The sequence below is a fragment of the Panicum hallii genome, chromosome 3, assembly GCF_002211085.1.
Source record: "Panicum hallii strain FIL2 chromosome 3, PHallii_v3.1, whole genome shotgun sequence".
Taxonomy (NCBI): domain Eukaryota; kingdom Viridiplantae; phylum Streptophyta; class Magnoliopsida; order Poales; family Poaceae; genus Panicum; species Panicum hallii.
Genome location: NC_038044.1, coordinates 58,892,747 through 58,908,738, shown reverse-complemented (window position 1 = coordinate 58,908,738; position 15,992 = coordinate 58,892,747). Strand labels below are relative to the sequence as shown.

Here is a 15,992-nt window from a genome sequence, read left to right as displayed (position 1 = left end):
CAGCAGCCGATGCATATGGACTACATATACCTACCTCGCTGCACCTCTCCTTGCCTCCTTAGAAATCGTATAGGCTAGCTGTTGGGCCGTCGTCGTGGTCAACCGTTTGCCAACAGGCCGTGTGCACGCGAGAGAGATTGCTCGTCGAGGAACGGAGGAGAAGGAAGAAGCGAGGGAACATCCGCACAAGGGCTGGGCTACCTGCCGTCTGTCATCCCTGCCCACCACCACCGACGGTCGCGAGCGATGCAGGCCTGCAGCCCACATCGGCTGCTCGCCATCACACACACACACACACACACACACACACACACACACACAGAGTCGGTGGCCGCTCAACGAGAACAGGGGCCTTTCTTTAGGCTTCCTCTCTCCTGTGGGTTTGTCGTTCCGAAGAAGAGGTTGGAACGTGGCTGGGCATGGGCGAAAGCCGTATCGTAGGGGACAGCTAGCAGACAGATACGGCCCAGCGCTAGTACACGAGGGAGTTGGGCCCGGCTTGGGTTATTGGGCTCATATAACACTTTAGGACCACCACCCGGTTGAAATGAAAGCCACAAATATGGAAAGAATTCCGACACGCTCTCCAAGACGAGAAGAAATCTGCATACATAAAAATATGATATTTTTAATTCGAATATGCAAATTAAAATCTGATTGTACCATATGTTATGATAAAATCTTTAAAACAAGCAGACTTAAATATGTTCGGATGATTTTTTTGGTGGAACATGTTTTTTTTTTAATGTAGAACAATTTTGTTATGAATAAGGAACAATTGTTTCAACATAAAAAGGGAAATTGTTCCACTTTCTGCGACAGATCACCTCCATATCGTTCGTGCGACCTGAATCATTCCGAGTAAAAAAGATGTGCAGTAACTATATTTTCGAGTACACCAAACTGAAGAAATCTTTTCCCTATCTGTACCCTATTGTATTAATTGGCACAAAATAACGGTGGTGGGAGCAAGAAAAAGACTGGGTGGGAAGCACGGGGTCGAATGCGGTGGTGGACGGGCGGCACAGCGGCGAGGTAGCCGCCGGCCGGTGCAGGAGGAAGAGGCCGGATTGGGTTTCAGCTCCTATCTGACTTCGACAAGCTAGATAGGAGCCCCGTGTCATTGCGGACAGCTAGCAGACAGATACGGCCCGGCCCTAGCATGAGTGGGAGTTGGGCCCGGCTTCGGTTATTGGCGAAAAACACACGCAAATTAAGGGGGGAGAAAGTATAAAGCGAGCGAGAGCTATTACCTGTTATTGGCGACGCGCCACAGGCAGCGCTGGGAACGCAAGCGTAAGAGGACTCCGCACCGTCGAGCGATGCGCGGAATAATAACTTGCGTTGCTGTGACTTTTGCAATCCCCGAACGGGAGCCTCCTTGCCCCCAGCTTGGGCGCCACCTGCAGGCCATGGCCGCCGGAGCTGCTGCCATGGCCACCAGGACCAGCACCGCCGCCGCCACCTTGCTCATCTCCCTCTCTCCTCCGATCCTGGCCACCTGCAGGCCTCCCGATCCCTTAATTACCTCTCCGAGCTCGCTCTCACTCAATCTCCCTTGATGGTGGCTGATCGTCTTCTCTCTTCGATCGTCCCTCTGGTTTGCATAGCCATCTTGCTGCTGCTGCTTATACGCCTCTTGGCATCTCGATTCTCGACGGCAAAAGATAGAAAAAGAGCAGTAGTTAGGGCACGGCGTCTTGATTAATTTGTAGATCAGGACTTGTCTCCAAGAAAATTGTAGTTCAGGACTTTGCTCATTTCTTTACTCTTTCAAGGAAATCAAAAGTGGTTGACCTAGAGAAGCTTGATCGGAGAGCATCCAAGATATACAATGGAGAAAAAATCGCTTTAGAAACTTGTTTAGCTCTAACAAAGAGCTAAAAGCATTTTTTGTGTGTTAAATGTAGTTTAGCTCTGCACCATTTTTCTCCATTCTCCACCACCCAGTGTTTCCTCTTCCCAAACTATATTCAAGACTAGTAAAAATTGCAGTAAGGCAATTACCTATGCTTCAGGTAGGGTATATATATATCCGAAAAAATTCGGCGATTTTATATATATATAGTTATCTGATAAAGATCACAACACTTCTCAAAATGTCTGTGCTCGTGACCTTCTCACTGTGCATACATCGATTTGGCTCTGAGAATTCAGTTTGAGACTGAATCGGAGGCCATCTGATCACTAGCCTGAACTTGTTTTTTAACTATGTCGCGGAGGAGTTTGAGCATATCTCTACCGTCTCTTATTAGGCCCCGCAAAGACTAATAGACTATATAGCAACTTCTTTTCTTGTTTGCCGTAGGAATGAAACTCGTAGGGGAACGACGGATGGTAAAAAAAAAAAAATACCGCAACCTCCCGTTTCCACTGCCATACTTGTTTGGTTCTTTTTTCTGTGAAGTATTGCAAAATATACAGGTATATGCATTTTGGCACTTATTTGGATCATGATACTATGGTGAGTGTACAGAATGGGATTAGATACACTCAGGTAGGTCCTGATGATAAATTATTCCATCATAACACTTTGACAACAAACATGATACAAATGGGGTAAACACATATACAAACAGAAGAAAAACACAAGAGAGTGGTAACAACAACAACAACTGGTGACTGATTCCCTAGCCACTCCATGTGGACGGCCAAGTAAGGACATGAGACACTAGAGCTAGTACGTACGCAGTAGCCACTACTGCCGTTGCCGTAAGCACTGCGATCAACGCAAGTGTAGGTGGTACCGAAGACACGTCGGGGTCGAGAAAATCCATGGTCCAAGCGCACATATTGTTATCTAGGTCGCAGAACACATTCCTAGAATGATTTATTTTTTGAGATAGCGGGAGTAGTTAGCAGCATAATCATGGGAAGTTACAATATTTTTTGATTTCAAAGAAGATTCTTGCGGCCGAGAGAGAGCCAATTCGGCTTTATTTCCACCAAGGGCAAGGAGTTTCAATCTTGCTGGTGCATGCGGACTTCTCGCCTCTAAAACTTGCCCTTTTTAGCTTGTTCTCTCAAACGCCTAACGACCTTGCTTAGCTTTTTCCATTAGGCAGAGAGAGAGGATCGCGACAGTGGAATAATGTAGCGCGATGCATGGATCCATGGTACACAACAGACCTTTAGTAACATCAGTATGTATTTATATAGATAGAGAGCATGCAGGAGCGGAGCTAGTGGCTCCTGGCCCATCTCCATCTCCATAGCCATATATATATATATATATATATACACATATACACATATATATATATATATGAAAAATTTATTCTACACGCGGTTATAGCTACTCCTACATATGTATCTTATCATGCAGGGTGTATCTGACCCAATAAAAGGTATGTACGAGGCGTATGTGATCGTACTACACTGAGCAATAATTATGGCATCTTCTTTGACTAATATTATTACAGTAGATCAAGACTTCTTTAATCTTCTCTCTCGAGGGAAGCGAGGTTGATTATTAGAGAGAAAATAAAGAAACAACAAAAAATTATTGAGATCAAGAGTAGCCAAGAGGTCATGTAATTTTATGTATTTATGCTTACATCGTACATGATGATTGGAATCTATGCCACATGCCCCACGTTAATCCTTGAGTGGAACAAAAACTACAAGGAACAATATGGGACCAGAATAAAAAAAAGATATATAGGCAGAAATTTCTATATTACCTTGGCCTTTTATTAACTCTCGCGAGGGAAACAAGAGGTTGACTTCGATAAAAAAGAAAAGCAACACAAAGATTATGGGGATCCGGAAATTAATAGGTAATATGATTGATGAAACCATGTTCTTCATTAATTAGATGCAATGACAACATGACAATTCGTGCAACAGGCATGTTTTGTGCACATGGCTTTTCTGGTCACGGTGATCTCTTGATGATATGATGTTGCACGACCATGGTGACGGGTATAACTATTTCAACCACAGGGGTACAGCGTACCTCTACTTCGACTACATTGACACCAACGCGACATACGAATACTCAAAAGAACTATCTATGACGTCGCCTAGAGTGGGGTGGATAGCCAAACCTATAAATTTTCACTCCAAGGCAGTGGATAAAATTCTCTGCCCGCTAAACCCGGAACTTTTAAGTTTGCAAATTTGAAACTTCTGAATTTAAGCAGAGCAGTAGATGAATTCGGAACTTCCGGATTTTGCAAACCAGAACTTTCGGGTTTACATAGAGCTGAGTGAATATAAAAAAGAACATAAAAAATCTAGTGCGAGTAAATGAATATAAGTTCAAACCCCAAACGTAGAGTAGGCTTGGTGAAGTTTCTGGAGCAGCTCCATATAATTCTTGCACTTACAAAAACGATAATCTCTCCAAGAACACAAGTATCCAATGGAGAGCTTCTCAAATCCACAAGATAATATCAAACACAATTGATATAAGGATTTTTACCTAAGCTCGGATTCACTGCTTGTGCTACACAAGTGAATCCTACACTCTGTTGAGGAGCTCCGTGAAGCCTCCTGTCAATGGGCTACACAAACACACCTTGGCCTTCCACTATCTTGATTACCTTCCCTTGCGGAGGTGGAAACCGACCCTTACAAACTTTTCACGACAGCCCATACAATTGGCTGCTTGCTGGGCAACATCTAGCCATCTAGGAGACAAGAAACACACGATTTCGGCCAAACTAAAGTGCTCAAGTTTTACTGTGCTCTATATTGTTCTCAAACTTTCACTCTCTCAAACCCAACTCAATGATATTACAAGAATCACACAATCTCGTAAAGAGAGGTTGGGGAGAGCTCAACAAGCAACCAAGATTTCTTAGAACGACCAATAAGCAGCTAAACTGTGTCTGGAACAACAGCCCACCAAGGAGGGGGCTCAAGGTATAAATAGCTGGATCTAAAGAAAAGCTGCTACGTTACGTGACAGTTAGAACCCGGAACTTCCGAGATTTTCAAATCAACCAGCCATTAGTGCCACTTATGCAAAATCCGAAACTTCCGGGTTGGGAAACCTGGAACTTCCGGGTTACCCCTGTTAGATCCAACCAATGCGCACTTGAGAGTTTTCTTGTGTCTCTCTAAACTCTCTTAGGTTACTTGAGCACTAAGACTAAGCCAAAATATAATATGATGCATCCCTCTTGATAGTACGGCATACGAATATTCAAGATCAAAGATAGATTAAGTTTCAACCACTTGAGCTTTTTAAAAGTGTATCATATCGTGCCTTGATCATTCACGGTCTGAGGAGTGCATCAAATTTGGTTTTTATAACTTGAGCACAACTTTCTTGAGCTAGTGACTTGAACCATCATCTTTGAATGAAATCCACTTCTAGTTCAAATCACCATCTTTACAATAAGATTCTATAAAGATTGATACTTGCTAATATAAACATCATACATGACCAACATTCTTTAAGTTAAGTCTAAAGAAAGTTTCTTCACCCTAGCGTTGGTGCCTCGGCACAAACCAATTGTCCTTTGCCAAGCTTAGTCCCTCGAAACACTATCCCGAATTCCAACTCTTCATCCTTGCATCATATAGAGTTTCATATAGGTTTTTATCGCAATTAAATCATTAATGAAATCCATTCTTTTCAATTCTTTGCAACATATATCTTGTATTGACAAATTGTCCATTTCTTCGCAGGATATTCCCTTCTAGTGCATTGACCTTGTCAACGAGCTTCATTTGGATATAGGAATAATTAGTTGTCATCAAACACATAACTCAATCCATATATACTCATTGCTTGTCAATATCATCACTTTAATCATAGCCTTATCACAAGTCTTGTCACATGAGCCTTTTATCTTTACTTTCAATATATTTTATTACAAAGAATCTATTGATATGATAATTAATTCCTGCTCATATACTTAACAAGATCATTATCTTTAGTTCTTTTAATCGTGGTATCATTCAATTCACCAAAATCCACTAAGGGCCTAGATGCACTTCAATACTCGATCGAAACGTTGTTTGCTAAGTTCTTAATAAATCAAGACCCGCCTTCATTTATATCATTTATATCACGGTAGGAAGATCTTCAAAACGTTGCACCAAATTGTTGTTTTTTGTGTCAAGTGTTGTGCTATCTTTTGTTGAGCCTTGCCATCTCGTGCAAAATCCAAGCTCAAGTTGATTGGGCGCTCCCATCCATAGGAGCATGACCAAAGGGATGCCCTAGGTCGTGGACCCCCTTGCCACCACCTCCACCGTACCTTGGCAACCTTCTACCATGGTCATACACACACACATATATATATGTGTGTGACCTTCTACCATGGTCATACACACACACATATATATATGTGTGTGTGTGTATATATATAATTTATTGTCCTTATTTTTAGAAAGAAATCAAATTGCATTGTAAGGTAACATAGTTTCGTGCATCTCATGCCGTACTATATTGTTTTATTGTTTGTCTTTCAGTTGAAATCAAATTTTCCAATTTAAATTCAAATAAATTTGCTTGTATCTATTCTGTTTCAAAAACTCCTTCCTCTCTCTTTTGGCCCAGCCCAGCTTTCTCCCTTTTCCCTTGGTTTTCACTTGCATGGCCCAGTCTTCCGGCCCAGCCTTCCTTTCCTGGCCCAACCCGGTGCCCCCTCTCTTCTCTCCTTTTCTCTCTCCTTGCCAGATGGGCCCCGCCCGTCGGGCTCATCCTCAACCTCTCGCGCCAGGCTTGGACTCGAGCCCGAGTCCGGCCCTGACACGCCTCCCCGTGTCACCTTGGCACGCACACCGAAACCCCGGTCCGCCCCTATTTTGGCAGCCCCCAGGATCCCCCTTGACCCCATCGACCGCAGTCACCACCCTCATGCCCCGCAAACCCTAGCTCGTGCCGCCGCCTTCATCAAGCTTGGGTTCACCGCCGCGCCACCGTTCCGCCGCCTCTCTTCGCCAACTGAGCGTCGCCGGAGCTTCGCCGCGTGGTAAGGAACCTTCCGGCCATCTCTTCCCTCTCTTTCTCGCCGCCAAATGCCCGGGATTCCTCGACGGAATTCCTGAGCCGCTTCTCATTGGCGCACGCCCCGCTCCGGCCACTGCACCGCCCTCTATACCTCCCCATCAAGTTCCCCGTCGCCCCCTGGTTCTTCCCGTGCTAGCCACGCTTGAAACGAGCCCTGGACGACCGTTTTCGGCCTAAGTTCAGTGATCCCGCTGCCGCTCTCCGCCATGCGCCGTCGCCAGCCCTCGCCTGCGCCGCCGCCGAGCCGTCCCAACTAACCGAAGCCGTCGGATCTCGATCCGATGGGTTAGATCCATTCTTACCCAAATCAACAGGACCCTATGCCGGTCAACCCTAGATCGATTTGCAAAATATCCTCTCGGTTTGTGAAAATCAATCCGCGATCTGCCTTAGTTCAAAAATATTTACGGATAGATCCTTTTTCTTCTATTTTAGCCCCTGTCCTTTTCTAAAATATAACCCGCCGTCCAAATCTCTCTATTTTGAAATCTAAACCCTAGATGTTAGGTTTATTTATATTTTGGCCCTCTGTTTCTTCGTCCAGAGCTCTTTTAGTTTAAAATTTTCTACAAGTAAGCTCGTGGAATTATGTTTTTGCCATAACTTCTCCGTTTTAACTCCGTTTTTATCGGTTCTTGCACTCACGCGATCCTTGCAATGTGTACTGTAGCTTTATAACCTTGCTTTTTTGTTTCATATTGTTTTTTGTACTGTTTCTTATTTGTTGTACTTGTTTGCTTGTATGAACTTGTGTGGTGCGATAGACGGTGCGCAGTTCGAGGATCTGAGGGAGCAAGGCTTTGAAGACGTCCCTGAGCAGCAGTGCTTTGAGGAAGGCAAGTGGTTCTTGATCATTTTTCGGTCCTAATAATTTTTAATATACACACATTTACTTTATATGCATGCATGAGTCTATAATATAATGGATCCCAAACTAAGGAAATGCGTAGTTTCTTTTGTACTTCCTTAATTAAACCTGAATTGTTTTACTTTATGTTGTAGCTATACTAGTTGGTGATCTACTTAGACTATAGTTGGTTAACTTGGAAACAATGCTACACTTGCTTTATTTCATATTCTGAAATATCTTATGGTGATAATTATAAGACCATTACTTTAATTGGAATATGGAGAACCATCCAGGAAAACAATGCAACCACAATACTACATGGCTCTGGTCTTAGCTAATTAATTAGAAACTTTAGCTTGTAATGGTCTTACTGAAAGGGCAAGAGGGGAGTGCGTTGATGGGGTATAGCTCGGTTCTCTTAAGGCTTAGATATGATCCTGGTTAAGGCGTCTTCCTCATTAGGGAGGCTTATGACCACTACGGCCTGAAACTTAGCGGACCATTGCAAGTTAGGGAATCTATATAGAGGTCTCGTAATGAATCCCTGTCACTCACCTCGGAAGTGTTTAAGGGCCTTGCAAATCTTAGCATCAAGTGAAACATGAGTTGTGGGTAAAGTGTATAACCTCTGCAGAGTTTAAACTAATATATCAGTCATGCTCACGGTTAAGACTGACTTGGTCCCTCACATGATAATTAAACTTGAAGATGATCTAAATTGATATTCTTTATTTATATTGTTGGTACTTATCTTTTTACTTACTTAAGGGTCTATGGTATATACTTACACTTAGTTAATGCTTGTTAAATAAAATTTGACCAACTAAAAGTGCTTATCGCAGTCAAACCATGTCAGCTATTCCTTATTTCTTGAATTTGGCCTTGCATATCATATAATTTACCCCACTTACTGAGTACCAACCATAAGTGTATGCTTTATTAAAACCAATGCTGTTCAGAATAAGATAATTATCCGAAATTACTTGAAGATTTCGTGGAGTTCTAGGCGTATGTCTTCCAGTCATCTGTCTGTGAAGTTGAAGTTCCGCCGCTAGTTAAAGACATTCATTTGTTGCTTAAGATTAAGACTTTCGATCATTTAATAAAGTACTCTAATACTCTCATTCATTACGATATTGTTTCGAATATACACTTGTATCGTCAATCATACGTGTGTGAACTTGATCCTAACGCACATATGGGATGCATCTGGTTTTTTCTTAAAACTAGGTGTGAAAATTAATCACAACAATTATGTTCAAAAGCCAATTTTAAGAATGCATCATGTACCGCCAGCAAGTAAAATAAAAGGAATAGGTTGTTCTGCAACATTAAACAATACATGCAATATCTTGCCATCTTACGAATTCAATTGTTCATTCTCGATTTTCAGGTAGCTACAGTGGAATAGTAGGTGTTAAAAAAGAGTGTCAATTATATTAGAATTTTAATTATTTTCATACCAATGTATGGGCATTGTTGCTAGTTGATAGGTTAAGGATAAAAAAGAATGGGGAAATGAGGGAATGATGCGCATCGGGGAATCGAACCCCGGTCAGTACCGTGGGAGGGTACTATGATACCACTACACCAGATGCGCTGGCTGATTGGCAACCTGCGTAAGGGAACTCGACCAGCACGAGCAGAATCGCACGGCTCGATCTCAGCTAGCACCGGCAGTCCGGTGAAATCCAGGACGGCCTTCATCCATGCACAAGTGCATAAGCCTCATGCATCATCCTTCTCCGGGGCAGTACATTCCGCAAGCTTTCGCCCTCTTGTTATCTTTGTTGGTTGGAACTGGCACGATTGTTGATCAGTCACTAGTTATCTTTGTTTTTTCTTCTTCCTTTTCTCACGAGGAAGTGTCCTATTTTCTCCTTTTTTGCTCTTTTGCCCTCTTGCTAACGTTCATCCAAACAGACAAAAAGAATACTGCAGCAACAGTCAACGCTGTCTTATTTTCTGGAGTCAATGAAAGGGTTTACACAGACAGCTGCAATTTCAAAAGGAGTTGTACGATGGTAGCTAAGCCTTATATTGATATATTCCATTGTTCCAATCACAAAAGCTCAGGCCTCACGAACCAAACAGCAGAGGGGGAGGTGCAGTAGAATCTCATGCTGCAGTTGCAGGTTGCAGGAACCAAATGAACAGCTCCCAAACGTCTTAACAAAAACTTCATGCGTAAAATTGGTGAAGTGCCTTCGTCTCCCTCTTAGGACCCAAGCTGAGTCGGCGCAGGCATCAAATCCAAGTCCTCCTCCATCTCTGCATAGAATAATAAGCAGTTTGAAAATTTAGCAACATTCTGGCGACAGAAAATGCATCAATCAATGCTCTTGAAGCAAGCTAGGAAGAAAGTCTGCACTATCTGTTGTGGTTACTGGTTATCAGTTATCACTCTGCAAACAACATTTCCTGATCCATTCAACATTACCCATATGACCAAAACAGGCAACTTTATTGAGACAAACATCGAAACTGTTTTCCAATTGTTCCTCTGCTGTTAGCAGAATATATTTGGGCACATTCATAATATTTTCAAGGAAGCTGTCAGGGGAGTGCGCAGATGCAATTGATTTGACACTTGTAATCGATCCTAATTTGCTGTTGTTGAAAAAAAAGAATTTGTGGGTCATGGGCTCATGGTTGCATGATCCTTTTATGAGACAGTACATTCAGCATGGTGAGGCTTTGAAGCTATTCAGGTATGAGTATTCTGAAGTGGTTCATCATTTATTTGGCAGCATTGTTACTCAGGTATTGTCTAAATGTTGCTCCCGTTTACCTCCTGCTAATGTTTGTCTAAACCGACAACAAAAGAAATTTCTTCATTTGGCTGCATATGTTGCAATACATTATGGATAATCCTACATTTCTCTAAATGATGAATAATTCCCTCGATAACTTGACGCTTCACTGTTTCTCTCAAAGAAAAAAAAAAGCCTGCAACCAATTACACAAAATGAAATGAAGTGCAGTTATTGATGAACATAACCTTGCCATAATACCTATAGAATGACGAGCAATTCAGCAGCTCCACGATGGCTACTCAAGAATCCGCCTTCACCATGGCCTCCAACCTCCCAGCAAGGAGCTTCTCGACGTACTTCCCCAGTATATCCGCCTCCAGGTTCACCTTGTCGCCGACCTTCTTGGTCGGCAGCACGATGTTGTCCTGCGTGTACCTCACGAGCATGAAGTCAAACCACCCGCCCTGGTCGTCGACGCTGACGACGGTGAGGCTGGTCCCGTCGACGGCGACAAAGCCCTTGGGCACGAGCAGCCTGAGGATCTCCGGCGGCGCGCGCACGGTGACCCAGAGCGAGTCCCCGTCGGGTCGGAACGCGGCGATCTCGCCGGTGCCGTCCACGTGGCCCTGCACGAAGTGTCCCCCCATCCGGGACGACGGCGTGAGCGCGCGCTCGAGGTTGACGCCGTCGCCCGGGGCGCGCTCGCCCAGCGACGTCCGGCGGAGCGTCTCCGGCGCGACGCCGAAGGTGAGCGTGGACGCGGCCGGATCGATCGCCGCCACGGTGAGGCAGGTGCCGTCGACCGCGACGCTATCCCCGAGCTGCGTCCCGGCGAGGAGGCTCTTCGTCTCGACCTCCAGGTCGAGGCCGGGAGCCTCGCCGCCGCCGCCGCCGCCGCCGGACGGCGCAAGCGGGGGGCCGAGGCGGCGCACGCGGCCCACCTCCTCGACGATACCGGTGAAGAGGGACCGTACGGGGACGTGGGAGGCAGCGGAGAGGCTCTTCGGGACGGTCGAGAGAGAGAACCGCGGCGGCGGGAGGCGGAGGCGCCGCGCGGCCGCGCCTCGCGAGGCGAAGGGGAGCGTGGCGGGGCATGGCGGCGAAGGGAGGAGGCCACCGCCGCGTCGGAGGAGCACGTGCGGGCGGACGGCGGCGGCCGCCGCGGCGGTGGCGGTGGCGGTGGCGGGCGGCGGCGCCATGGCGAGAGATTCCTCCGGCGGCGGCTCGGCGTCCGGACGGGGTTAGTTGGTGGGTGGGTGAGTTCGTCTGCTCGCCCACTAGAAAGCGTAAGCCCCACTCAAATACGTATTCGCATCACCGCTGGCGTATTTTGGGGTGACGTGGGAGCGGTTTTCTGACCGGGTTGGACTCGGGTTCGGGCCGGGCGGGAGCTCCGTCTCCATAAAATCCGATACCCGGGGGGCCGCCACGGCAAGCTGCTTCTTCGCTTCACTCTGTCCCGCGGGCCCCGCGTGTCAGCGACACACGAGCCGCCCGAGGTTTAGCTGTTTCCGGCCAATCCCCTCGCGCCGCCGGCGAGCGAGCAAGGGAGGGAGATCTGTTGCCCGCGGCCATGGCGGAGGGGGAGCAAGGGGTGAAGAAGGAGGAGGAGGAGGGGCAGGTGGTGAACCCGTGGGAGGTGTCGGCGGGGAAGGGCGGCATCGACTACGACAAGCTCGTGGACCAGTTCGGGTGCCAGCGCCTCGACGCCGCGCTCGTCGACCGCGTCGCGCGCCTCACCGGCCGCCCGCCACACGTCTTCCTCCGCCGGGGCCTCTTCTTCGCCCACCGGTACCGAGGGACCAGCAAAAATACCTTCTTTTTTCCAATTTTTCTTTTCGGCGAGGAGGTGGTGCTGACGAATTTCTGTGTGCTTTTGTTTTTCTTTTTGTTATCAGGGATTTTAGCGACATACTGGATCTGTATGAGAAGGGGGAGAAGTTCTACCTGTACACGGGGAGGGGCCCCTCGTCCGAGGCGCTGCACCTCGGCCACCTCATCCCCTTCATGTTCACCAAGTAAGCATCGTCCCCAGCCCCAAACTCTGGCCATTAGCTCCTCTGTTCTGTTCTTGATTCACGGATGTGTTGCATACTTTGTCAGCAAGGGTGTACTGTGTGATGTTTCTTCACTAGAAGATAGTACCATTTTGGTCTATTAATGACCCACGAAAACTTTTCTTGATTAGCTAACAGACAAACCTAGCAAAAACGAGCGTGCGTTATCCCTGTAATAGCAGAAGGTATGAGGTGTTCTGGAAATTGAGGCGTTCCTTGTGGTAGTTACCTGATAAATCAACTGATGGACAGGATAGGAGGGCAGATGTGTCGCAAAGTTTGTACCATGAAAGATGTCCAGGAATAAATCATTTTAACATATTCCTTCAATGAAATGAAATTGCGGGTTTTAAAACATTTTTTAAAATCTCAAGTAGATTTGTTTGGTCTTATATTCCGCAGCAACAATAACACTTATTCCTGCAGTCCATAATGTTGCTGTGTAGATGTACGCACTACACTATTCTTTGATAAATCTACATCAGCCTCAGTTCTGATTTTGTACGTAACCATGGGTGTTGTTGATTAACCATCAGGATCTTTTTTCAGATATCTGCAGGAGGCTTTCAAAGTGCCCTTAGTTATACAGCTAACTGACGATGAGAAGTTCTATTGGAAGAACTTGACTGTTGAGGAAAGTAAAAGGCTTGCCCATGAAAATGCTAAAGACATTATAGCATGTGGTTTTGATGTTGACAGAACTTTCATTTTCACGGATTTTGGTTATGTCGGAGGGTAAGATTACTCTTCTTGATGCTAACTAATATTTAAAGGTTTGACTGATCTTTTTGTTCATTCTGTCACTAAACGACAAGTGAAGAGCATGCTGCTGGCCTTAGATTGGTTTAATCTATGGGAAAGTAATAATTAATAACCCTCTTTACTCTTCTTGCAGCGCCTTTTATGAAAATATGGCTAAAGTTGCCAGATGTGTGACATACAATAAGGTATGAGCGATTCAATTAAGAACAGTATTTTGAAAACTCCAGAGGTTGATTACTTAATTTAACGCATCATCCTTAACTAAATACTTTTATGCTTGAACAACAGGCTGTAGGAATATTTGGATTCTCACCTGAGGATCACATAGGAAAGTGTAGCTTTCCTCCAGTGCAGGCAGTCCCATCCTTTCCTTCTTCATTTCCTCATCTCTTTCCTGGCAAGGACCAACTGCGCTGCCTTATCCCATGTGCCATTGACCAGGTACAAGCATATCTTTATATGATGATTCTGACTAACGAAATTGGCTTTGTATCGACTTGATTGCATACTTACGATACGTCCAGCAGCACAAAATTCAGAATGCCTTTAACTTTGGGACTCTTTTTAAAGAACTAAATTTCAATTGAGCCCCACTGATATATTGAAAGAATTAATATCTTTTGACATTTGAACTGGTCCTTGTTGAGTTGTTGGTTATTTCCAGCACTAAATTTGAACTGTGCCGCTCCAGCATATGCAAATTATGGGTAAATCTTTCAGAAATTATGAAATTGCATCAAATTATTTTGATTTAAAGATATCAAAATATAATATCAGTACTTGTTTATGTTTTTGTTCTGAAAGTTTGACTCATTTGTGTCTTTTCACAGGATCCTTATTTTAGGATGACTCGCGATGTTGCTCCCAGAATTGGTTATCAGAAACCATCACTGATTGAATCAAGATTTTTCCCTGCTCTTCAGGTTCGCTGTATTGGCATTGATATTTTAACTAAGCTAGGGATTTTGTTTACATTTTTACTATGAATTGTCATAATTAAATTTTTTTGATGTTTATGTGTGTTGTTCTATTTTCTTTTCTTCTTTTAGGGGGAGAACACAAAAATGTCAGCCAGTGATGCAAATTCTGCGATATATGTTACAGATAGTACTAAAGAAATAAAGACAAAGGTTGATCCTGAACTTTTACTTTTCAGCTGGAAAAAATATTTACCAAGCAATTGCATGTTTTAGTTAGTCCATTTAAATTTTGGTGGAAACGTAGATCTGAGTGGAATACTGCCCTTTTGGTAATGTTCTTTTGTTCCACTGGCTTATAAAATATACCTCCTATGATTTTCCAGGTGAATAAATATGCCTTCTCAGGTGGACAGGACTCGATAGAGCTCCACAGAAAACTTGGAGCTAACCTTGATGTAAGCCCTTTCCCTGTTATTTATTTTTGAATGTTAATGCATACCAAATAGCGTTCCTGAATTATGCACCATATACTGACTTTTGCTTGGAACTGAAAAGTTAAACTCCAGAAGAAATATGAATATATCACTGGAAGATACCAATTCTTGAATCCATATAAATTGAATGGCCTTTTGTTTAAAAAATTCTCAATTGCAAGATGTTTTCATTTCTACAATCTTCCTGCAATAGTTCCAGTTTTCACTTAATTTATTGTACTTTTCATAAGTGACACATAATTAACTGGTGAATTCTCATTGTGATGTTCAGGTGGATGTTCCAATCAAGTACCTAAACTTCTTCCTTGAAGATGATGACGAGCTTGAGCACATAAAGAAGGTAATTTAGATTACGATTCATAAAAATAATTTGCATGGTGCCTTCCCTGTTTTTTTTTCTATACTAAGTTGCTCTATACCAGGAGTACAAGGAAGGAAGGATGTTGACTGGTGAAGTGAAGCAACGACTCATCGCAGTTCTATCTGAGCTGGTTGCTAGGCATCAAAGAGCTAGAGCGCAAGTGACCGATGAGGTACAATTCATGGATCTGATTGTGTCGCACAATTGCACCTTGACTAACTACCGTTTCTGTGCTCGCACAAGCACCGCATCTGTTGCATAACATAGTATTTGCATATGGATGCACCCAAGCACGTATCCACCACATGTTCCTGGTGCCCCTTAGGCGAACACTCTGACCACATGTGCTGAACAGGATGCTTAAATCGCCGCATGTCAATTGCGCTAACAATTTTTTGTTTGTGCAGATGGTTGATGCATTCATGGCAGTCAGGCCTCTTCCCAAAATGTTTAGCTGATGACAAGCTGGGAAGAACATTTTTGTTCTTAGGGGGAATTTAAGGGATTTGTAGAACTCTGTGACTACTACAAGTGTGTCCCCTTACTATACCCGTTCTGGATCTATGTGAACCTGGCCAACCGTCCTGTTCAAGCAGGTTTTTACTATTAAATCAGTACATGATGTTATTTAAGTTTGTATTTCAAGCATGGTCCATCAGTGTAGAGCTTGAGTGCACTTTATGTGAATCAGAAGAGATTGAAGCTGGAAACACTTGATAAAAAAATAGAAAAGGAGGTGAACTTTGCTTTCAATTTTTTTTTTTGGATAAGGAACTTCTGCTTTCAGTTGGTCTACTCTCAGGTCACAACTGTTCAAACCTT

General features: G+C 44.2%; 2 protein-coding genes and 1 non-coding gene across 4 annotated transcripts; 1 reads left to right on the top strand and 2 right to left on the bottom strand.

The window, feature by feature from the left end:
• Positions 1-9,350: 9,350 nt before the first annotated feature.
• TRNAG-CCC lies at positions 9,351-9,420 on the bottom strand. Its single transcript has one exon. It is a non-coding gene; the product is annotated as a tRNA-Gly (tRNA).
• Positions 9,421-9,753: 333 nt separating this feature from the next.
• Positions 9,754-11,864, bottom strand: LOC112884826 (riboflavin synthase). Of its 2 annotated transcripts, none has more exons than XR_003227186.1 (2): positions 10,822-11,864; positions 9,754-10,091 (listed from the first exon to the last, which is right to left on the bottom strand). XR_003227186.1 is itself a non-coding variant. In XM_025950420.1 (2 exons), the coding sequence occupies exon 1, from the start codon at positions 11,773-11,775 to the stop codon at positions 10,876-10,878; it is 900 nt and encodes a 299-aa protein (XP_025806205.1). In that variant the 5' UTR covers positions 11,776-11,861; the 3' UTR covers positions 9,754-10,091; positions 10,835-10,875. The 2 variants fall into 2 exon arrangements, 1 of the variants encoding a protein (XP_025806205.1); XM_025950420.1 differs by having other exon boundaries at positions 10,835-11,861.
• Positions 11,865-11,996: 132 nt separating this feature from the next.
• LOC112885554 (tryptophan--tRNA ligase, cytoplasmic-like) lies at positions 11,997-15,923 on the top strand (the record flags this gene model as incomplete). Its single annotated transcript, XM_025951148.1, has 11 exons — positions 11,997-12,367; positions 12,475-12,594; positions 13,183-13,368; positions 13,529-13,580; positions 13,684-13,836; positions 14,226-14,318; positions 14,445-14,525; positions 14,699-14,770; positions 15,081-15,149; positions 15,232-15,342; positions 15,578-15,923. Coding segments are annotated over 11 exons (1,359 nt in total), but the record flags the coding sequence as incomplete, so codon positions are not given.
• Positions 15,924-15,992: the final 69 nt, after the last annotated feature.